Source organism: Marmota monax, unplaced genomic scaffold (genome assembly GCF_021218885.2).
Source record: "Marmota monax isolate L192 unplaced genomic scaffold, Marmota_monax_Labrador192_F-V1.1 WCK01_AAM20220418_F8-fsc00021, whole genome shotgun sequence".
In the NCBI taxonomy this organism is placed as follows: Eukaryota; Metazoa; Chordata; class Mammalia; order Rodentia; family Sciuridae; genus Marmota; species Marmota monax.
The window spans coordinates 22,765,845-22,790,680 of record NW_026695228.1 but is presented as its reverse complement, the minus strand read 5'-3'; the positions used below and the strand labels follow the sequence as shown (position 1 = coordinate 22,790,680).

General features: G+C 42.7%; 1 protein-coding gene across 4 annotated transcripts in view; it reads right to left on the bottom strand.

Annotated features, from left to right (window-relative positions):
* The window catches only part of Brd4 (bromodomain containing 4), an 84,282-nt gene that overhangs the window by 33,717 nt on the left and 25,729 nt on the right, over window positions 1–24,836 (bottom strand). For all 4 annotated transcript variants that reach the window (XM_046437104.2, XM_058576784.1, XM_046437105.1 and 1 more), the window contains exon 2: window positions 2,239–2,557. In XM_046437104.2, the coding sequence (XP_046293060.1) occupies window positions 2,239–2,523 (285 nt within the window). In that variant the 5' untranslated portion in view covers window positions 2,524–2,557. The remainder of the gene's footprint in view (window positions 1–2,238; window positions 2,558–24,836) is intronic.

Below are 24,836 nucleotides of genomic sequence, written 5' to 3'. Positions count from 1 at the left end.
GGGAAAACAGAAAAAGGGAAGTGGTTCTATTAACAGCTCTTGCTTGAGTGGTTCTATTAACAGCTTTTCGGGCTGGGATTGTGGCTCGATGGTGGAGAGCTTGCCTAGCATGTGTGAGGTCCTGGGTTCAATCCTCAGCACCACATAAAAACAAATAAATAAAATAAAGATATTGTGTCCAACTTAAAAAAAAAAAAAAAAAGCTTTCCATGTGAGACTGCGCAGGTGGCTAGACAGGTAGTCTACCAGGAGCAGTGAGATGATGGTCACCCTTGGGAGTCAGTCTCCGTTTCACACAAATTGACCCCTTGGTCTCATCAACCATACTTTCCACCCAACTATTCCACTGGCCAGTGCTGTTCCCTCAACCTTACCTGAGACGCTGCCTTCTCAGAGATCTCAAGTTCCTTAAATTCCCCTTTCCTTGGTCTTTGCCCTCTCAACCCTCCAGGCCTTTGTTTCCCACTCATGCAGTCTTCCTATAACAAACTGATCCTTCCATTACTCTGGTTCTGACAATTTCCCTTCAAAGCCAAGTTTCTTGAAATGGATGCTTTTATCCTCACCTTCTCAATCCCACCATAACAAATCTAGTTTCTATTTCTGTGTTGCATCTTCCTAAGGTCACCAATGCCTTCTAAAAGGCCAACAAGGCAGTCAGATTTGAATCCTCATCTCTGATTTCCCTGTAGTCTCTGATGCAGAAATTTGGGGGAACTGTTGTCTGCTGGAGATCCTCTAACCTTTGTGTAGACCTCCTACTACCCACCCCTGTCCTCCTCTCCCCATGAAATCCTTAGAGGCCCTAGGTTGCCCTGGATTCCCTTCTGCAGCGGGTTCTTTGCATTTGCTTTAGAATGTCACCCTCAACTGTGGACCTTGCATAGCCCAGTCATACCCATGTAGCAAACAACCCCAGCCAGATGCCTCTGGTTCCTTGTCTTGATCAATGGTACACATGGTACCCCTTTGCCTTTACCCCTTTCCTGAGCCAGTTCATTACCCAAATCTGCAGCGCCCCCTCTCCAGCCTCCTCTTTCCCGGGGTGTTTATGATACATATTTAGTGGACAGGTCACACTGGATAGTTGTCACAGGCATAAGATTTCCAAGCCAGGAAGGTATCCCTCCTCCTACAGTCTAGATGCCTGGTGGAATCTAAGTCTGCTCCTCCACATAAGCAGTTCCAGCACTCATAAACCCAACTTGGGTCAGTGGTTACTGCCACCTAATTCACTCACCAAGTTATATAAGACTTAGCATATAACAAAGGACAATTCAGAAATAAGTCCTTGATGGTTCTGAAGGTAAGAAAAAATTACAACATTTATTAATCTTAGGTCCCCTGAGGTTCGGTCACGAGACAAGTTATGATTACAGAGCAGCAGATGTGGACAAATTAAAGAAAACTCTCCAGTGGGGCTGGAGATATAGCTCAGTTGGTGGAGACACTGTAGCCACCAAAAGGGAGATGGGCAAAGTTGCTTTCCAAGGGACCTGGCCTATTTCTTCCCCCTAGGGTCACCTCCATGTACTTGCTCCCTGGGAAATAACCTGAAGCTTTTCCCCAGCCTTCATTAAGTGACAGTGACAATGATGCTAGCTTCTGCTGATGCATGAAACCAGTTCTACAGCAAAGTCTGACCTTGCCTACTTCTACTGAACAAGCAAACCATAGCTGAAAAGGGAAGGAAACAAGGACTACCATGTGCTCTGATTTCAGCTCACCATGAAACTGGACAGAAACTTGTAAGCAATCTTTCCTGTTTGTTTCACCCATCTTTACTCAACTGCTCTCAACTCTCTCCAGGGTCCAGTAGCTAAGAAACCAGTTACTATAAGCCAGTTACTTTGTTCTTTCTCTTTTCCCTCATTTGTTTTCTTCTTCTTTTGTTATTGGGGACTGAATCCAGGAGCATTCTACTTCTGAACTACGTATTTGGTGGACAGAGCCTAGCCCTTTATATTTTAAGACAGGGCCTTGCTAAGTTGCCCATGTTCATTTTGAACTTGTGATCCTCCTGCCTCCACCTCTCAAGTAGCTGGGATTACAAGCATGTGCCACCACAAGCCTGGCTTCTCCTTCCCCCATTAAACCACACACTCAAAGGCCCCACAGGTGCTGGTATTCAGAGCTTTCACCATGGCTCCAAACCCATCTGTCCCTTCCCTTGGAATGTGTCTTCACCTGGAGACACACAGAAGGGGAACAACCTTGAACCCTGCCCAAATTACTCACAGGGAGGTTTAGCTTGACCGCATCCACAGGCTGTTGGAAAGGCCATGCAAACTGGTGTTTCCATAGTGTCTTGAGCACCACTCTGAGCAGATATTGCAGTTGGTTGGTCTGCCTCTTGGGCTTGTTGGGATTTGAGGTCTCCGGAGGTGGGGGATTGGTGCTGGCTGCGTTGGCTGGCTGGGGTTGGGCCTGGGCCTGCGTTGTAGACATTTGGGAGGTTTCTAGTCCATCCCCCATTACTGGCAGATTTCTCAATCTTGTCCCAGGGCCACTCTCCGCAGACATGCTAGTGATCCCATCACATTCTTCACCAGGCACTCTACAAGGGAAGAGAAAAGTCCCATCAGAGACAAGGCAGTAACATGTTCTCCTGTCTGGGGCCTCCAAGGACTGAGTTACTCTGACAGTGATTGGCCAGGTCATAACTCCATGCCCCAACTAAAAGGGCTATAATGCCTGTTCTCCAAGATTTGCCATACATCAGGGATGAAAGAGAGAGAACGAACAAACAGTGAGGGGCAGGGCACAGAGGTAAGAGCTAACCAGAAGCCAAGGGTGGTGGGGGGCAGCACTGGACACTACAGAGTTTACGGGGGAGGAGGTACAATAAAGCTGTTCCACAAATCTATATGTCCTTATTTCCATCTTCAGGAGTTCAGGAAATGCTGAAGGAAGATTTGCAAGGCCCCCAATTTGGCATTTACATTCAAATTCTTATTTGTATTAGATGCTTACAAAGCACTGAGTCAAAAGTCAGTAATTCCATTTGGTGAACCAAGGCCAGGCAGGGAAAAGCAGGCTGGATTGCCCACCCCGCCTTGGTTGGCCCACACAGGCCACTGTTGAATGCTCTGGGCATAGTCTCACACTTACATTTCTTGGTAACTTAAATTTTTATGTTTGCTCATGGGGGGAAAAAAATCCCACAAAAAGTTACTGCTGATTAGAATTTAACAAACAAAAATCTCCAGCAACTTGGGAGGTGGAAGTAAAGAGGTTCCAAGTTTGAGATAAGCTTCAGAAACTTATTAACAAATTAACAAGACCTTGTCGCAAATAAAAATGACTGGGAATACAGCTCAGCACAAAAGAGCCCCTGCATTCCATTCCCCAATGGGGTTGAGGGGATCCATATTCCACTTAGCACTTTATCAACCAGAAAGAAAGGGCACCTCTCATGACAAAACCTTGCTTGGCTGTCAGTGCTCATGAGCGCCACCCTGTTCCCTTCCCCGAACAACTCCTGCTGAAGGTCACACCAACTCTACAAACCACGCTGCAAGAATCCTTGCAAAGGTGACTTCATGCAACTGTCCATATATTCTAATGTTACAAACTCCAAGATGTACGTACAACGACCAGTTGGGAATATACGAATTTTTATTGCAAACTGCCCTTCAGAAACATAGCAATCCACCTTTTACTCAGTGCCAGGAGTTCTCATGATGGCTATTAATGAGAAGAAACATTTGCTTAAATGTGCAGGCCATTTGCATTCTTTCTGTGTCTTGTATGACACTTTTCTACTGGCAAGAAAGAGGTATAACCAGCTTTAAACTCAGGCTCAGCAGTAAGAAAAATAATAAACTGGGGGCTGCCTGCATCTAATATGCATATCTAGGAATGAACCTGGCAGTTCAGCAGAGGTAAGAAAACCTTTCTGATTCAGGAATCAGTTGAGGCTTTCAGGAACACAGGTAGGCAGAGGGATAAGAAAAGGCAGGTAAAGCTAGCTGGCGGTCATGGCTTTCATTCTGGTACATTCTGGAATGAACTTTGTCAAGAAGCAGTTTATGCCTAGGCCCTCTAGATGTTGATCAAATACTTTATAATTCAATTCAAGTGTAATTTAAACCAAGGCTCCCAGAACCCTTTTGTAAACAAAGTTCTGACAAATTAACATATTTTAAAACCACTAAAGGACAGCTTGCTACATAAAGCAACCCTGTAGTCTGTCGTTGGATGAGAAGAGGGGACCTCCTAGCTTGTGGAAGGCAGACTAGGAGCCATGCACATAGGTTCTGGCCACTGAGAATCCCCACCCTGACTCCACAGGTCCAAGGTCCTGGATGAAGAGTAGTTCTAAGAGTTCACAAAGAGTTGGGAAAATGGACACCTTCAGGAAGACAGCTTCTTCCTTTCATGGTACTCTGACTGCAAGTTCAGCTATCATCTGACTAAAGAATACATGGAGAAAGCACATTTCTGAGAGGCTGCACAGGGAAAAGATAGGACGGGAGCAGCCTAGGGCTATCTCTAGAAGACTCTGAAGGGGGCAGGATGTGAATGCAACTCACAAATGATTGGTAGTGATGAACACATTTGTACTACGGATTGTTCAGACTCATCTGAGCACTGAATTCATGTTTAAGTGGAAGGATGTTTTTCCCTCTCCTTTACACCTTGTAAAAGATTTTAAAATGCTGGTGCTAGGGTTGCAGCTCAGTGGTAGAGCACTTGTCTAGCAAGTATGAGGCCTTGGGTTTGATCCTCAATGATACCCCAATCCCAAAAAAGCCAGAGTGGGGATGTGAATCATCTAAAACAAACAAAACTCGGGATGGGGTTGTGGCTCAGAGGTAGAGAGCTTGCCTAGCATGCATGAGGCACTGAGTTCAATCCTCAGCACCCCATACAAAAAAATAAAATAAAGATATTATGTCTACCTATAACTAAAAAATAAATACTAAAAAAATACCCTTAAAAAATAAATAAGGGGCTGGGATTGTGGCTCAGCGATAGAGCGCTCGCCTTGCATGTGCAAGACCCTGGGTAAGATCCTCAGTACCATATACAAAAATAAACAAGTGAAATAAAGGTGATGTGTCCAACTACAACTAAAAAATAAACAAATAAATAAAAAATCTTTAACTCACAGGAAAAGGATAATACCTAGGAGAGAACTCCCTTTGGCCCTTGAATGGATACATCTGAGGAGAGGAAGGAAGGACATGATGTAGCAGCCCTTTGTGTGTATGTGTGTGGTATTATGAAGAGAGCAGTTGAGTTATGAGTTCAGGGACAAGATGGGGCATTTCCCAAAAGCAACTTTCTTTGAAGGTAGGCCTTGTGAAACACTGCATTAATCTAATAAGCACCCAGCAAGCATCACACCCTAAGGTGGTTTCTCCCTTCCTTTCCTTTTTGATGCTGTGGATTGAACTCATGTCCTTAAGCATGCCAAGCACATGTTAGACTAATCCTTGCCAGATCTCACCAAATAATTGTTTAGCAAAGGCAGATGTCTAACTTGGTGGGCCTGCCTCAGGTGCTAGAGACACCTCCTCATCTCACCAGGGTTGCTTCTGGTGACAAGTCCGGCCTGAAGCAACTGCCATGAAGACCCAGAAGTGCCTGTAATATGAATCAAGGCAATAGTAGCTGTCAGGCTGTTAATGGGAAGGAGATGCATGAGGGCCTGATAGCTCAGGCCAAGCTGGAAGCCTGGAAAAGACAGAGGGGGTCCTGCAGGCCTAAGTGAAGACACCCCCAATTAAAGAAAGGAAGTAGTCACTCTCAGATCCAGGGAGAGGGAGCACTCAAAATCTGTGGGCAGGAATATGAACTGTGAAAAAGTGCTTGCTCAAAGTACAAAGGGATGAGTACAAGGGAAAGAGTACAAGACCTAGGATCTGGGCCAAATCACACAAGAGCATGGCAGGGTGTGTGTGTGTGACTTCAAACATATCACTGCTGACTAGAGGGTATAGCAGGTGGGCCGGGAAGCCGAAGGAGCAGTTGGAGGAAGGCAGCACCCTAGAAGCTGCATCCAGCTGCGTGAAGCCTTGCAGAAAGGATATGCTTTAATTCCCGAGGAGACAAGAAATAGACTTTACCAAGCCTTTAGATTCAGTAATGAAGGGCAGGACCTCATTCTCAGGGGAGCAGCATTAGAGGAGACAAGTTACTAGGATTTAAGGATGCTTGGTGTTCGACATAAAAGGACTCACATGCGGTAGGACCAACATGTCCAAAGAAACAGGGGTTGAGTTCAATGTAGTCCTGTCAGAGGGGAAGCTTCAGTGCACTAGAGAAGCCTGGAATGAGAAAGGGAGGGTGCAGGGAGTAAGGCTAAAGCATGCTGTCTAGTTGGTTGCCATGATCAGATTTCTCCTAGAAAGCACCCCAGGAAAAAACACAGATGATGCTATACACTCAGCATATGCCAGGTGAGTTGCAGCAAGTGTGTGTGTGTGTGGTGGTGGGGGGGGGGGGGCACACCTGGGAGAAGCTCCAATCCCAGGGCAGAGGAGTAGACAGGCAGTAAGAATACAAGTCACCAGGGGGTGCAACCACACTCATTCCACCAAGAGGAAGGAGCCCCATAAATTTTCCATTAAGTAATGACATTCTGGAAATCGCCAAATAATGTCCCCGAGGAAAGCTGAATGCCAAGGTAACTGAAGCTTCTAGGCTGGGCTATGCTTCCTCTCTTTCCAAAGAGGCTCATAACAAAGCCAAGGAACAGGACTCATGTGCTCTGGGTCCGTGACTACTGTTCTTAAATTTTACTTCAGGCACAGACAGGCCAAAGAAGTTGAATTTTCTGTATATAAGATAGATGGAGATTTTTCTGCAGAAAGCTTGGTACCCCTGGGAGGGGTACCAGGAATTTTCAGGGATCCTCAACCACTGAGCCACACAATCCCCAGTCCTATTTTGTATTTTATTTAGAGACAAGGTCTCACTGAGTTGCTTAGTGCCTCACTTTTGCTGAGGCTGGCTTTGAACTCACGATCCTGCTGCCTCAGCTCCCGAGCTGCTGGGATTACAGGCGTGAGCCACCATCATCCAAGTTTCTTTCTTAAACATCACCTCATCTTGGTGCTTTACACTATAAAAGTCAAAAATACCATTCCTAGCCGGCAGCTCATATTTGATACGCAGTAACACTTAAGTCGTTACAATTCTTGACTCTGATTCTGTCCTCATCCCACTTAACAGATAAGAAATAACTTATTCAGGATGTGTAAAGACCAGATCTGAGCAAGGAAGATGGCCTAGAACATGGCACCCGATTGTGTACAGTTTAAACTGCCTTTGAACCAAGGAAATGCCAATGAGTAAGCTGAACACAACCCCAGAGGGTCTAAGAGATCCTCTGGACAGGCTGGTAATCATCCTTAACTAACATGACAATTAGGCGCAGGACTCCCCCCGCCCCCCCCCCCCCCCAATGCCTGAGGTCAATCCTACAAGGAAAGAACTGAAAGTTGTTGGATGAAAAGTGAAAATATGACACGATCAACAATTAGGACAGACCTGGAGCCCCAAATACCTAAAAAGTTTCTCTTAGGAGGCTCTGGACAACCAGTGAAGGGCGACATGTGTGCCCTCCCTGCATACCATCAGGTAATGATAACTAAGCCAGAGTATCACCATGAGATACCCAGTACTACTGTTCTGTACCCATTCTATAACAGATCTGGGTAGCACTCATACTTTAAGAAGCCATAATCTGACTCATCATGATGTTCCTAAGCCCAGATAGCTTACATTTTGTGGCTCACCCTTCCTGTACATAACCACAGGATACTAAAATACTTGTGAACTTCAAGAATCACTCCTATTGCCATGACAAGGAACAGGAGGAAAGTTAACCAGAACTTCTAGTTTGTTACAGACCAAGGAAGAGAGGCCCAGTGAAAAGTTCTACACAAAGCCAGAAAACTTTTCTAAGGTACAGAGCTGATTAGGTCAACTTCCTGGGATAAATTCTTCCCATTGTGAAGTGGTCATGTTCCAAACAACACAGCTACTGTTCCTATCACCTTTAGGCCTTTCATTTGCTATCCCAGCTAGGAGCACACACACAGGCAGGCAACAACCCTGACCCAGATCAGGGGTTTCCCTGATCTCCATCTAACAGTTTCCTGTCAGCCCTTGAGCACCTGAGAGTAGGCCTACTTTGACTTCACTCTTGCCTTCCTAGCACACAGCAGGTGGGCCCTACAGCAACCATAACCAGTTGTCACTCTGGGGCCTCCAGTTCAATCTCAATGCTCTAGGAAAGGAAAACAGCTCTTAATGTGAACAATGTGGTTGGCGGCCAGACACAAGTCACTCAGCCAAAGTGTCCCATTCGAGCTAAGTGGCAGGCCTGGGGACTCAGAAGTCAACATGATACTCTCCTGAGTGATTAAGTAATACTTGGGAGAATATCATAAAGCAGGACTGCTCTGGTCTTGGACAGGGAGGATACTTGACCTTTGCTGACCTGGAGGGACAAGATGACACCAGTGAAGAATGGCCAGAATGGGACTGGAAGGGGGAGGGACAGAACATGTGCTCCTGGTGAGTGAGGGAGGCAGGGATAGGACTCCCAATATGTGCAATATAGTAACAGCACAGGCACCAGTCTATGCAAGAGGGACACCAGCCCATGTGAGAAGATGGATGGAGGGCAGGCAGGATTCTTTTGACAATCAGACATTGTTTTCAAACAAACTTTCCAATCTAAAGGATTTAAAACAAACAAAAAAGCTGCTCCCTTCCCACTCTCATTCTGACCTGTGGCCAAGAGACAGGAATTGCCATTTACTGTAAGGAGTTAGCTAAAGGTCAAGTGGCAGTAAGAGAATTTCATCTTATTGTTTCCAATCCTAAAAAGGATGCATGATCCAACTGGATTCCTATTTCTGGATTTATACTCTTTCAAAGCGTGTTCCCAGTTTAAAAGAATAAGAAGAAAAAGATGAAGTAAAGATATATGCTGTCACAGTTGGAGCCAAGGTGCCCCAGCATGACACGATAAACCCCACGAGGCACTACAGGATTGACACATGCAATCACAATTTCACAATTAGACTGCACTATATCCTTTTGACAATCCTATAACTTGCAAAGATTGGTGTTTAGAAGTTGCTGTAAAATGTAGCAAACCATATAAAAATCAATGTGAAAGAAAACGCAGGCAGTGGTATCTAAGCTGGTTCTAAAGCTGTGTTGTACAGTGCCCAATAAGTGCTCATCTCTCTTTAGGAGTTAACTACGGTTTATGGAAGGATAAAGTTAAAAATATTTAGCTCTTCAATTTACATGTTTCATTTTTTCAACAACTACACAGTTCAGTTGCTAGGAACATTAGTACTTATTTCCCCAACTTACAGACCTCTGATTAAACATGTCTCCTTTTCAAGGATATTCTTTGCTACTATCATCTCAGCCCTCATTTATGTGATTTCAGAATACTTATAAATAGTATTTAACAAAGCATCACTGTAATGATGTTTTCCAGCTTTCTGCAGAAGCTATCTGATTTCCTTTGGTAGTCTTAACCTTGTTTATATTCTAGCTAATAGTCTAAACAAATTAGAAATCTGTAGATACAGAAACTTTTATTTCAAATAAATCCAAAACAAGTTTTAAAAGTCTGAATATATTCTGCAATGACAGTGTTCCTACTTGTAAAGTAAGTGGCAGTGAGCCTCTCCACTGGTTCCTTAGTCAAGTGGTTCTCATTGCCTACCCCATCGTAACCACCACCAAAGGCTCCTGTCCTTTGATTAGGCTTTTAGGAACTCTAGATGGGTGTTCTGAGGAGCAGCAAGGGAAGAAGAGAGAAACAGTTGTTCTGGGACTTGGAGGGCTGGCAAGCCAGACAGGAAGAGAGACCAGCTATAACTGATTTCTGAAGACTCAGTTTCCAGTTCCATCCACTGCAAGAGGCTGAGTAATCCAAGAAGGTTGTGACCAGCTACAACTTTGTACCTGTATCTCTACCTGAAGTTCTGGTCTTGGGGTCCCCTCTTCAACTCTGTCCTGTCTATTCAACTCTGTCCTGTCTATTCAGACCCTCCTTTTTCCTAAAGTGTCAGTGCATAGGCAGCAAGATGACAGGGAAGGGAGGAGCAGTTTTAAGGACAAATGTTAGCTAATTAAAAGCTTTATGGATCCTTCCATAAAATAACCAGCAACTATACTTTCAGCAGAGCTTCACACAAGCCACCATCAAATGTATCCATACTAGGGCCTAGGGAAGTTTGCCAGAAGGTACTTGCCACTTCCTAGGCTAATGCTCTGTACTGAACACTTGATTTGCAACAGCTGAATCCTCACAGCAATAATACAGCACACAGTGGCACCATCTTCATCATTATATCCATAGCAACACAGAAGCTGTGTGGGTGGTGGCCTGGTTGTCTGAAGGTCACCTGGAGCAGCACGTATTCAAGTGTGCTCTGTTCCACAGCTGTCTTCAAACCAAGCACAAGAACAATAACCACAAGGAAGATTGGGGGGGGGGGCTGCACCAATCAGCACCACACTTCATGTATCCATCAGTGAGTCTACCCTTACTAAAAAGGTAGGTATCTGAATGCCAGGAAGCCCATGAGCTGGGACTCAAGTTGGATTCTGGAGCCAGGAGCCAGGCCTGGGCTGGATACACTCCAGCCAACCAAAATTCCAGGCCCTTTTCTTTAGAAAGCACAATTTCTAAAGAATTTCACCCCCCAAACAAATCAGAGCTGAAACAACTGTCCCAGCACCTGGCCATATATAATGAGATTCAGTCCACATCACGGGTGTCATTGAAGCACAATTCTCCACTGAAGGATAAAATAATAAACTGGGAAGGACAAGGAGAATGAAGACTAAATTTTCATTTATGCTTCTCAAGCAAAAGAAATCTGAGGGGATACAGCTTGAACTTGTTTTATGCTGACTAGTGCTGGTGGACTCGGCCTATACTGAAAATACAAGTTCATAAAAAATTTTAACTTTCAGGCAGAGGTGGGTTACCTCCCTACTACTCCCAAAGGCTCTTGTCTAAACAATCATTTGGGGGAAATTAAAGATTCTACCCAGGGACAAAGAGAATGGGGTTGGGGGAATCCTAACATGTGTAAAAAACCTGCTAATATCTCAATATTAATCAGTCTGTGGAGTATCTTAGCCTACCCTAGAAACATCTTTGCTGAAACGCTGGTTTCACAACATTGAGTATTAGAAAGCCTGTTCCCTTCCTGTTCTTAACACAGTGGCTACTTCACATTCATGATGACGGCACTATATAATTGTGCAATCTGTGTCAGTGGGGAAGCACAAACAGGATTACTTTTCCATCTGACTGGCTCAGGCAGCTGGTGAGAACAGTGCTCATGTCATCAGCCAGACTGCACTGCCTGGAGCTGGGCCAGTGGCCGTGTGCCGAGGCAGCTCTTAAAAGACTTAATCCTCCTTCACGCAGCTTGTACACACCCTGCCCCCTGTTTCTCGGACCAGCCAAGTGGGGCCCCATTACCTCAGACTCTGCAGCTTGCCTTGACCCAGACGAGCCAAAGGCAGAGAGATAAGCCAGTCTTCCTACTAGGAGAATGTGGAACACTCTCAACCTCTGTCCCCTACTGAAGGGGGCAGCTGAGCCCTGCCAACCAGAATTCCAGTCCCTTTCCTTTAGAAAGCAAGCAGCAGGCCAGTTACATCAGGAACACTGAGAATGCTGTATTTTCCCCTCTTCTCTATAAACGTTGCCAGCAGCAGGAAGCATGAGAAGTTCAGGTATAATAATAGGTTCCATTGTTGCATATGGGTTACATCATGGTATTGATTGCTAAATCTGGGTAGATGGATTCATGAATTTAAAATGTTTCTGTGAGCAACATGTAATATAAAAAACCACAAATATTGCTGTGGACAAGATCAAGATTGCTGGGCTAAAACATACTCCAGCAGGGACAGGCTAGGCTAACTTTTCCTATCAAGTGCCAGGGAATAAGCACAGTCAGCTGTGCAGGATACAGGTCAAAATAACCCATTTTGCTGTCACCACAACATGAAACCAACCATAGACAATTAAACAGATAAGGTTAGTTATAGGCAAACAGAACTCTGGCCCCAGGAAGACAGTTTGTAGACCCCATGCCATAGGTATACAGACATTGTGAAGAAGAGGGAAGTGTATGTGAAAAAATGTTACATTAGAAAAGCAAATTTTCAGATAAAATTAGGTAACGATAAACATGTGGGTGAGCACATGGGACCACACAATGAAGTGGGATATGGTAGCAGGTCTTTGAATGACTCTACCTATGTTTAAAAAGCTCAACCTCTTTGACTTCTGTTCTATTTCAAAAGCCCCCACAAGACTCTCTGGGTATTTGTGCATCTACCTAGTGAGTTGGCTTTCAACCACTATCTTGCAAAGCAACTGTGACCTGGCTAAAATCCAAATGAGAGGCTGAAACATGATGAGAATGAAACACCATTAATTCAAACTGGGCATCCCCCAACGAACTCAGGCTGTGTCATGAGTATGTTTCAGGTTAGGCCTTTCACAGGAAAAAGAGCAACATGTTCTCTGGTTGCCTCTTTGAAGCTATTACTTCATCTTCTTTACCTGTCTTCACTTCATACATATTCATTATTTCAACAGAGCTAGTGCAGGATATGAGCCCAAAGTTCAATCTATACCATAATATGAATCATGAAAGAACAGGACTGTCAATTTGTGCAGAAAAATCCTGCCTTAAGAGACTCCCTTCTGGCTCACATCTACAAATTTCAGCTACTCAGGAGGTTGAGGCAGGGAGAATCACATGTTCATGACCAACCTGGGCAACTTAGCAAGACCCGGTCTCAAAATAAGAAAAAGGACTGTGGTTAGCTCTGTGGTACTGTGCTTGCCTACCATGTGCAAGACCTTGTATTTGATCCCCAGCACTGCAAAAGAAAAAGAAAAAAGAAAGAACCAAACAAATAAAAAGAGGAAAAAAAGAAAGAGAAAGAAGCTAACTGTGGGATAGCTTGAGAGTAGGCTGAGTATTTCCTACTAATTAGAGGGTTCTAGTAGGACAAAAATACAGGAAATACTGGAGAATAGAAGGAATTTCAAAGCAGCCAAGCGTGGAAGGTAATGTTCACTTCTTGAAGGACACAAAAAAATCAAAAGATCTATAAGGGAGAAACCTAAGTCAGTCAAACTGGGTTGATAATAAGTCTTGGGCCATCCTTGGTATAGATCAGAAAGTTTCTGAGAATGACATCACACTTGGTCTTCTTGAACCTTTCATTTCCCACAAAAGGATGAAAACAAAGTCAACAAGCTTCATGACCCCCGCCCCAATATATTTAAGGGTAACTATATAGCATTTCCAGCACAATAAATACCAGGAAATTTTGTTAGTGGAAAACATGTTAATGCCAACCTCTATACATGTGGTCAAGATCAAACCCGGAAACTGGGAAGCTAAGAAGAGGGAGATAAACAAGATGCAGACAGACAATAATTCACATGGCTGATGACCACCTTGCCTGTGGCCAAAATACTCCACAACACATCAGCTTGGCACATTGGTTGGTCATGTATAAGTGGAAACAACTTGAATTCATGAGCAGATCCAATAGAGCAGGAAAAGTGAAACTTCAACCAACTTTCAACAATTTCATCCCCTGAGAAGTAACCCAGAGGAGTAACAAGAGCACACTGTGCCTCTAAATTTCCTCTTAAAGCAGCAGAACAATGGCTGAGACTGCACAACCACAGGTATCCCTGGGCTCAGCCTATGCTCACTGGAACAAAAGGAACTCGGAACAAAGGCAGCATAAGTGCTTCAGAGATTCTGGAGCAACACTTTAGCCACAGCCAGAGAAAAAAGCCAAACCAGGTCTTTGATGGCCAAAAGGAGACCGGGAGACATACTTGGAAACAAGACAAGGAAACACAACTTAGGGTTGAAATACCTAAGTCTGGTTATCTTGATGAAGAGCTGATGTTATTGGGGTGACCCTTTCTTCAATAACATTATACTGGACCCTTCACTGTGAAGGTGAACTTTGAAAGAAAGATCTGGAAAAAAGGTGGTTACAACTGGTCAATATCCAGATATACTCTTAAAGTCATTCCAGGAAAGACAACTTTTTATCTCACCTTATCTCTCCTCTCATGAGGTACTCAATTCCTACTACAAGAAGGAAGGGAGAGTACCACTTTTCTCAAAAGAAAGGAAACACAGAAAGTGACACAAAATTAATGTCAGAGCGGAAAAGACCCCAAGTCCTCAGTTTACAGAGTAGAAACTGAAGACTGACCCAAGGCCCAAAGATGGCGAGTCAGTGACAGCTGACAGTGACAAATTGCGAGGTTTTCTGTACACCAAGGGTACAGAAAAGGCCACTAATCCATATTCATAGGCAACTCTCTCATGTGACCCCAGGGAAACAGGACAAAAGCCTCTGACTGCCACACCACCTTGACTTCCTTTCAGGCTTACTCTTTCTTATCTGAGTAAGCTGCCCAGACAACCACCCCCATGCATTGCCAGAACATCCTCAGCCAACATCCCATCTCTACTGCGCAGATCACCTAGTCAGCGTGAGAGGAATGCTTGGTTGGATTATAATAACTGATAACTTCTGAGTCTCAGGAACTTTCAGGATGCAAGACATTGAATGGGGACAAAATCCCACACCATTTTAGGTTAGAACAATCAAGGAATCAAAGAACTTGGCAGGGAACTATCACTTTCCAAGAACTCACATTGCTGTTTGCCATTACTTTCACATTATCTTTTACAAAGTAAATAACCCAGCAAAATGAAGTAACCCAACTCTGACATTAACAAGGAGGACATAGGTGCTAGAAGGGAAACGCAAGGTGTGTCTCATTTCCTAGCAAGGCTCACTCAATATCCTCTTCTTCCTGCTTTCACCCCTTGCAGGTGAAAGCATCAACCAGTAGCATAACCAGCTATTGGCACACAGCATCTAAGGGAGCCTCAGGGGAAGCCTTGGACTGGCATCTAACAAACTCTTCAGGTCTTTGATGGCCAAAGACCTTCATTTAGTCCAAGTGTGCTTCCCTGCAGGCTCCTTTTGTTCTTTAAGTCCAATTAGGAGTTAACAGCCACTTGCTGGTAGAGAGCTTTCTTCAGTTTGGGAGAAACCAAAAGCCAGGGCAAGGACTATCAAACTCCCACTGAACCTGAAACATGTCCTATAAGTCCTCACTGCCCTTATATTAAATACTCCAAAAATCTTTTAAAAATGGAGAAACTGTTCATTACACATGAAGTTTTATATAAGGGTCTAGAGTACAGAATGAATGAATAAAGGAAAATATGAGTACATGAACATCCTAGGGTAGAAAATAAATGAAAGACAATATATGTCTTCAGCTTATTTCTATTTTCTTTTTTTTAATATTTATTTTTTAGTTGTAGGTGGACACAATATATTTATTTTATTTATTTATATGTGGTGTTGAGAATCAAACCCAGGGCCTCACACATGCTAGGTGAGCGCTCTACCCCTGAGCCACAACCCCAGTCCTTATTTTTATTTTCTACTTGACACATTTGTGTTTTCCAACTCCTGAAATGACATGTATATAGTTTTCAATCAGGAACAGGGAAAAAATACTTGAAGGAAATCATCAACTTAGAATGAAGCCTCCACTGATTTACAATGCATGTGTGGGGAAAAAGAAAGAACCACACATTACTGCATTCCTCAATCTCTAGCTATGCTTAGGCCTCATCCAGGGAGGGTACCAATGCCCTCCTACCAATGTTTCCCATGTCTCTGTCCTGCTATTTAAGAACCTGGGGCCAAAAGACAAAGAGAGAAAGAGAGGAAGCCTTTTCCCACATATCCACTAGTAACAATCAGTCCCGCTGGCCCTCAACAGGTAACAGAAGCACCATTCCCTTCCCCCAGCCTTACCGAGTAAAAGCCATCACAGAGCTATGCCAAAGCAGAGACTGGATACCAGGGGCACTCACAGGTCTGAAGCCTAGTTAGGATAGAAGAGAAAGATGCCTGCACAAAAAGGAAAGTAAGAAGATTGACTGGATGGAGGGCATTAGCTGTGGGGCTGCAGAGAGGAAGTGAAATTCCGTACCTGTGTGTATCCAATAGAATCTAGGTGACTCATGTAATTTAAAATTCTCTAGTAGCCACATTTAAGAGAAACAGATAAAGTTAATAGTAGGTATCCCTGAACTCAATATATATAAAACATTTTAACATGTAATCACTATTAAAAAATTGAGCTATTTAACATTTTTGTTCCATAATCTTTGAAGCCCAAATGCATATACTCTACACCTAACAGCACATCTTAATTTGGGTACAAAATTATTTAAAATCTGAATCAAATTATTTTCAAATTGCAGTTGAAAAGGTAGATTCAGAGGCCCAAAGTATCCCAAACACACTTAAACCCAGTTCCTCAACATCATTAACCATATTATAACGCTCAAGAGATACATAGAGTTGCATGCAGTGGCCTGTAATCCCCGCTATTATCAAGGCTGAGGCAGAAAATATTCCAAGTTCAATACCAGCCTGGGTAACTTAGCAAGATTCCATACAGACAGACTGACAGACACACACACAGAGGTTTGTTAATGACCACCCTGTGAAGATCTAACTAGAAGGTTTCAAAGGCAGGTATTTTAGGAACTCAGCTCCAGTGCCACAGGGACTCAGATCACTACAAATGCAGGGCTAGGTTAACTAAATTCAGACCCTCTTCACCAACCAACCTTCTTCCATCCATATATCCCCACCTGTGGTTCTAATCAATCAATCTATCTATCTATCTATCTATCTATCTATCTATCTATCTAATTATTTATTTTGGTGGTGCTGGGGATGGAACCGAGGGTCTTATGCATGCAAGACAAGCATTCTACCAACTGAGCTATATCCCCAGCCCTCAATTTGCTTTTTACAAACCCAAATATATTTCTGTAAAAGAAAATTTTAACATATCACAATGTGTGGTCAGAAGAGACATTTTTGGACAACACAGGAAATCTCAATATCACATGCAAAAATTGCTAATTTTCCTGTATATAACAATATTTATTGTGGTGTTGGAGACAGAATCCAAGGCCTTGAGCCTGCTAAGTGTACTAACCACTGGGCTATACCTCTGTCCCCTAGTGTGGTTTTAGAGGAAAATGCCCTTATTCTTTTCTTAAAAAAGAAAAAAGAAAATTTTAAGTACATTCATGTTATTACCACCATAAATCTCTGGAATTCTCTGCATTCCTCAAAAGGGAAATTGTACTCATTAAGCACTAACCCCCCATTCTCCTTTCTTCCAGCCCCTGGCAACTACCATTTTCTCTTCTGTCAAGATGGATTTGATTACTCTAGGATCTCATTTGAGTGGAAATCCCCACAATATTTATCCTCTTATGACTAGCTTATTTCACTTAGCCCATCTTCCAGGTTCATCCACCTTACAGCATATGCCAGTATTCCATCCCTTTTTAAAGCTTACTGTCTACATAAATGCATATATCATATTTTACCTACCCATGAATATATCATGCATAAATACATATATCATATTTTACCTACCCATCATGGGATATTTGGGTTGCTTCTGGTTACTGTGAATGGTCCTGCTATGAACATAGATGTATAAATACCTGGTCAAGTTCCTGCTTTCAAGAGAATGCCCTATTCTTGTAAGTACCATGCATTAACCAACCATACCACTGGAGCTCCAAGAATGCCCTGTTCTTGAGATGTTTGCTGAAGTACATACAGACAAATTACCACATATATAAATTACTTTTTTTTTTTTTTTTTGGTGCTGGGGATTGAACCCAGGGCTAAATTACTTTTTTAAAAATATATTTTTAGTTGTTCATGGACCTTTATTTTATTTATTATTTATATGTGGTGCTGAGAATCAAACCCAATGCCTCACACATGCTAGGCAACCACTCCAACCACTGGAGCCACAACCTCAATTCTCTGCAATTTACTTTTAAAGAAGCTGGGGGGGGGGGAGTGCTGTGTGTAGTAATGAATAAACTGGCAGATCTAGTTTTTCTATAAATCTGAAATTTTTTTAAATCTTTTTGGGGGTGGGGCTTTTTTTTCTTTTTTGGAACTGGGGGTCGAACCCAGGGCTTTGTGAATGCAAAGCAGACGCTTTGCCACTGAGTTACATCCCAGCCCTATAAATCTGAAATTTTTTTGTTTTTTATTAGTTGCTCAAAACATTACAATGATCTTGACATATCATACATTTGATTCAAGTGAGGTATGAATTCTTTTTTCCACGTGTACAGATTGCAGTATCACATTGATTTTACAGCCACGTTTATACATACAGCCGTATTAGTGTCTATTGTATTCTGCTACCCTTCCTATTCCCCCCTCCCCTCCCTCCCCATCCCATCACCTCTCTCTACCCACCCTACCCACTCTGACACTTTTCTCTCTTTTTTTTTTCTTCCTCACACCAACTAATATGTAATTTGTAATTTGTTTCCTTAGAGTTCATTGGTTGCCACAGAAATGGCATCAAAATGCAGTACATGTAAAGTGAAGAAATGCACCACTCCTGCTAAAGAAGAAAAAATCATCACATCCAATACAAACTCAAACCCCTTTAATAATAAATGAGAGCAAGTACACCCAGAATATTGCCCAAACATGTATTCCAGGGGTTTCACTAATTCATTTTAAGGTACAGAACACCAACCAAAGAAAACAAGTGCCCTGCTCTGCCCTGCCCTCCTCTCCAGGTTCCATCACACTCTGCTACAGCTGTGTCCCAGAGGGATGGAGCTCACAAACACATGCCCTTCTTCCCTCTCCAAGTCTAGTTTTCATTTTTTTCTGATTTATTACATTCTCATACTGGCATATTTATAAAACAATAAGACCCTCCCCACCTCATGCAACAGATACAAGTTCTTTTGTGAGTTGGGTTCACTATCTCTACTGGGTAATGGTAGACATACAGGATATTAGAGATTTTATATCAACCAAAGGAATGAGAGTCTTAAAAAGTGTGGTGCACAACTGTAATCCCAGATACTTGAGACTGAGGCAGGAGGATTATGAGTTCAAGGCCAGCCTGGACAACTTAGGAAGACTGTCTCAAAATAAAAAAGAAAAGGGCCGGAACTGTAGCTCAGTTGTGCAGTGATTCTGAGTTCGATTCCAAGTGTGAGGGGTGAGGAGGGTGGAGGGTGTGATGATGGTGAAGGTAGTGGTTGGGTTTCTACTGAATTAGAGACAGATGATATTTTTGATTCCAGTAAGACCCAAAAGGAAAGAAGCAGGCTTGAAAGCACTTCAGACCCTGCAAAGCCCCAAATTAGGGGTTATGTTAAGGATTCAGCTTGCTCTTTCCACTAACTTTGCTTCTGTGATCCCACTACTATTTACATCTCCTGTTCACTAACATGGATCTATAGGGTCTGCTTCCCACTTTTGCTGCCCCAACACTCTGGCCTCCTTTCAGGAGCTGCTGAAATGGTAATGCATAGGCTACAAAACAACTCCTAATAGAGTCAGGCCAAGCAAAAGGCCATTTGCCTTGGTATGACTGCCCTCCCTGCTACAATGTCACTTGAGATATTCCTGGCTTAGGTGAAAAGTGTGGATATTTGATTAATCCATTCAACATCCTACATATTTCACAACACCGCAGGTTCTTGGGATCTGACACAAAGACACTTGCTTTCATGGTTCACAGGGACAATAAAAAATAAAAACAACAGGGGCTGGGGTTGTGGCTCACTAGTAGAGCACTCGCCTAGCACACAGGAGGCCCTGGGTTTGATCCTCAGCACCACATGAAAAAAATAAATAAAGTTATAAAGAAAAAAAAAAAACAACCTACCTGGGTTGAGGTTGTAAACTTAGGGGTAGAGCGCTTGCCTAGCATGGGTGAGGCACTGGGTTCAATCCTGAGCACCACATACAAAATTATAAAGTTATAAAAAACATATTTAAAAACCTCACCCACCTACTTCTTGGAAGTGTTAAAAAACAACAAAAAACGTGATATATTAGTACGTGGTAGTGCAATGAAAAAAGGAGAAAAGGGACAGATGGGATAGGGCATTTTAACGTCTTCCTATTCCTTGTGACTTTTACTAGTAAGATTCTGTGGTTTCTAATCTCTCTTCAATTCTTCCATATTATGCATTAAACCTAGTGAACAAACTTTCTCCCTTAGAATATCTTATTCATACACAAAATTACTCTAAAGCTGGCTTCCAAGGTATGTATCTATTTTGAACACTGGGGGCTTGTGGCTTACTTAAAACCACAGCTTCCATTCTATAATAGCGAGCTATACTATGATCTTTAAAGCTAATGAAAAAGGACTGAATTTTTACCTCAGAGAAGTTACAGATAACACAATGCAGCTATAAGAGAAATGCAAATTAAAACTATACTGAGATTTCGTCTCACTCCAGTCAGAATGGCAATTATCAAGAATACAAGGCCAGGGCTGGGGTTGTGGCTCAGTACTGGTAGAGTGCTTGCCTAGCACATGTGAAGCAGTGGGTTCTAGCCTCAGCACTGCATAATAAACAAACAAACAAATAAATAATGGTATGTGTCCATCTACAATTAAAAAAAAAAATACAAGGATGGGCATGGTGATACACACAGGAAGATCATGAGTTCATAGCCAGCCTCAGCAAAAGTGAGGCACTAATCAACTCAGTGAGACCCTGTCTCTAATTAAAATACAAAATAAGGCTGGGATGTGGCTCAGTGGTCGTGTGCCACCCAAGTTCAATCCCCAGTACCTGCTCCCAACAAGAATACAAGTAACAATAAATGTTGGTAACAATGTGGGAAAAAGGTATAGTCATACATTGCTGGTGGGACTGCAAATTGGTGCAACCACTCTGGAAAGCAGTCTGGAAATCCCTCAGAAAACTTGGAATGTAACCACTGTTTGACCCATTTTCCCACTTCTTGGTATATACACAAAGGACTTAAAATATACATTATGGAATACTGCTCGGCCAGAAAGAATATCGAAATTATGGAATTTGCCAGCAAATGGATGGAACTGGAGACTATCATGCTAACCCTCAGACAGGCTCCCTTTATTTTATTTATCTATTCATCTATCTGTCTATCTATCTTTGTATCTATCTATCTATTTATTTATTATGTGGTACAAGGATAGAACCCACTGGCTTACATGTGCTAGGCAAGCACTCTACCACTGTCAGTGCATGGAAGAAACTGGAGTAATAAGCCAATCTCAAAAAAAAAAAACAAAAAACAAACCAACAAACAAAAAAACCAAAGGGGGTTGAAGATATAACTCAAGTTGTTGGTGGTACTGGGAATTGGATCCTCCATGATATGTGAATACTAACTCTCAATAAAGGGGGGTGGGGTAAAATTCCCAGCCTTGTATTCTTGATAATTGCCTTTCTGACTGGAGTTTGATGAAATCTCAAGTGTAGTTTTAATTTGCATTTCTCTTATAGCTGCACTGTCTTATATGTAACTTCCTTGAGGTAAATAAATTCATTTCTTTTTCATTGTTAGACAAATGGAAATGAAGGGAAGGGAGGGGGAATGGAAATAAGACAGTAGAATGAACTGGACTTAACTTTCCTATGTTCTTATATGAATACACGACAAGTGTAACTCCACATCATGTACAACCGCAAAAATGGGAAATTATACTCTATGTATTATGATACATCAAAATACATCCTAGTCATGTACAACTTTAAAAAAATGCAATGCAGCTGAGAAAAATCGATCCTATACTACAACTTTGGCGATTTACATGCTTTTCATATTTTGCCTAGATTATTCTGCAGAGACAAGGTTGAGCCAATCATCCTGACTCCACCCCTCAGACAGGTTTCAACACTGTTACACAGCCAGAAGAAGTTATTCTTCTAGGAAATTTGATTATTAAGGAATCTCCTATAGGTGGAATCACAGTCTTTGTCCATCTGTGCCTGGCTACTTTCACTTAAATAAAGAATTGAAGGTTGAACTGTATTGTAGCAGGTTTCAGAATTTCCTTCCTGGACTGGGAGGTAGAGGGCTTGCCTAGTCTTTGTTAGGCCTTAGGTTTGAACCCCAGCACTGCAAAAAGAGGCATACCCATTTTAACTTAGAGCAAAGACTCTCAATTCCATTCATTTAAGTTAATTTTCCATCACAAATAACTTACAAATAGCTTCAGTATTTAAATTAGGACTTCAATCCCCAGATTTTATAGGACCCAGGTGTAGCCTAGTTAACTGGGTCTTCATAAACCAGACTACCATTCTCTCCATCCCCAGACTCTGGTACTCTGCAATAAGATAGCTGAGAAACAGGCATAAAAAAAACTATTTAGCTAACCAAGTCCAGGATAGTATGCAACTTGACTAGTATGTTTTTCTTCTTAGAAGACTGTAAAGCTTCTGACTTCAGATGAGACCTATACAAAGAAGTAGTGTACAGAACCACACACCTGGCAGCATTTGAAATACCTTAAAAAATACTGCTGTCTGGGCCCCTTCCCACAGAGATTCCAATATAAAGGGTCCTCAGCAGGAACCCAGGTGTCAGAATTTTTTCAAAAGTTCCCCCTTTTAAAATGTGATTCTAAACATTTAAGACATGCTTTTAAACCACTGGTGTGATCTAGAAATGGAAGACCCACACCAAGACACATCAAGAGTCTCTTGAGTTTTCACGAATACAACGTAGCAATTTTCCTATAATCTGAAGTTTAACATCTCTGTATTAAGTAAAACAACAACAACAACAAAAATGCCAAAGTGGAATGTTCTCCTTCCCTGCACCTGTAATTATATAGATGTGTAGTTCACAATGGAGGAGTAAGACTGGCTGATTTCCTCTGTAGCTAAGTGGCATATGCCCTTATGTGGGCAGGTGCCCTGGGTCACTGTTGATTTCCTCTCCAATCTAAAAGCCAAGGGGATAAGAGGAATGATGTACGGATTTTTGCTGCCAGCACTGAACATAGCTGAAATTTGGCTATACTACCATACCATGGGGGATGGGGGGTGGGGATGGGGGGGTCAGGAAGCAGATGACATAGAAAAAACTGGCCCAGAAATCCAGGGCTAATCCCTTCCCCACTTTCCCACTGTTTTTGCACAAGTCTTCTCAAAATACTACAGGCAGTCAACAACCTAGGACAGGCTTGTGTTTCCAAAGGTTCACGGAGCCAATTTTTGAGACTTTTCTGCTGAGTTCCCAGGGAAGAATGCTGTAATGATGGCTGAGTGCCAGGACTAATCCAAAGTGAACAGAATTGCAAATCCCCTCAGAGCCTGGGGCTCTAGGGCCTGGCTTACCTCCAAGATCTGCCTCCTAGGCATCTGGGGCCCTCTGTGTGAAGTTTTATGTGGCAGTAAAGGATAGTAAAAGGTGGGCAAGCTATCCCAAGATCCATGCCCCAAAAGCCATTCGGAAAGCAAAGAAACATTACACTCTGCTCCAAAAGGGAGGAGATAAAAATCCACCTCAGTTATGTGATCATTTTCCCGTTTCAACACTCACCATTATACTATGTGCCATTTATAATTTCCTAGTCGGCAACCAATTAGAGATTCTGTGAAGGGGGACAGAAGCCCAAGGAACAAACCATATGGCTGCAGCTGATCCTTGATAGAACCTGTCCATCCCCCAAAAAAAACAGTGCGCTGAAGGAAGCTATGCCACACCATACTGCAGCCTGGGAGTGCCAGGTGTGTGTGTCTGATGTCTACACAATTACACAGATTATATCCCTGGCACCTCAGGGCACCCAGCACATGGAAGGGGTCCAAGGATTCTAGTCAGGTTCCTCATTACTCTCACAGGTACTTGCTGTGAAATTTTGGCCTTTGAATATGCTAGGCTTCCTATGCTTGGAGTACCCTGTCCTCTACATGGCACCTCACCTGCCTACCACCAAGCCTGGTTATAGGTAGCCTTCCCAACTTTTACTGGAGCCAGATTTTGTCTTATCACGATCACAGGACCTACTCAATACTAAGATACTCAACACTAAGAAACTAGATGCTTTCTCTCTGTGATCTGGATCATGGCAAGGATATCCTTTCAATCATACTGAAAGTCTTTAATAGATAAAAGTCAAATACTTTTACCAGCAACAAAGAATTAAAATTTGAAAGTATAATCACTGTACCTTCCACACTGTGATACTGTGATCACATTTATTCTCCCTCTTCCAAGTTCATATGTAGTATGGACAACACCATGCAAGTATCTAGCAGGTTGAAAGGTCTCAATAAACATTTAGAGGCCAGATATCTGCGGACCATGCCATAGCTGCTTAAGTAAGCAGGGTGCCAAGAGGACCAACACAAGGTGTAAGGGGGTACCTGAGTACACAAATTCTCCTGATCTTCCAACTACACTGAGCTTCTATAGTACCCCTTCACCAAACAGCAGAGCTTTGAGTTTGAAAATTCAGGGTCATAAAAGAAAATAAACCAACTTGTTCTAAATCCTCTGAAAATCCATTTAACAAAGGTGTGTTGACCGAGACTTCACTATCAACCAACATGTTTGTTTTTCTAAGAACATAACCCCAGTTGCAGCTGCTCCTTCCTCATTTTTTAAAATATTTTTTTAGTTGTAGATGTATACAATACCTTTATTTTGTTTATTTTTATGTGGTGCCAGAATTGAACCCAGTGCCTCACACATGCTCAGCAAGCACTTTACCAGAGTCACCACCCAGCCCTCCTTCCTCATTGTGTGTGTGTGTGTGGGGGGGGAATAGCTATCAATCTCTGATAGGGTTGACTAACTTCACCCTAGGAGAACCAGCCAGATCTCTGCAGGCACCTCAACCCAAGGGGGAAAGGGTTGTAATATCTACC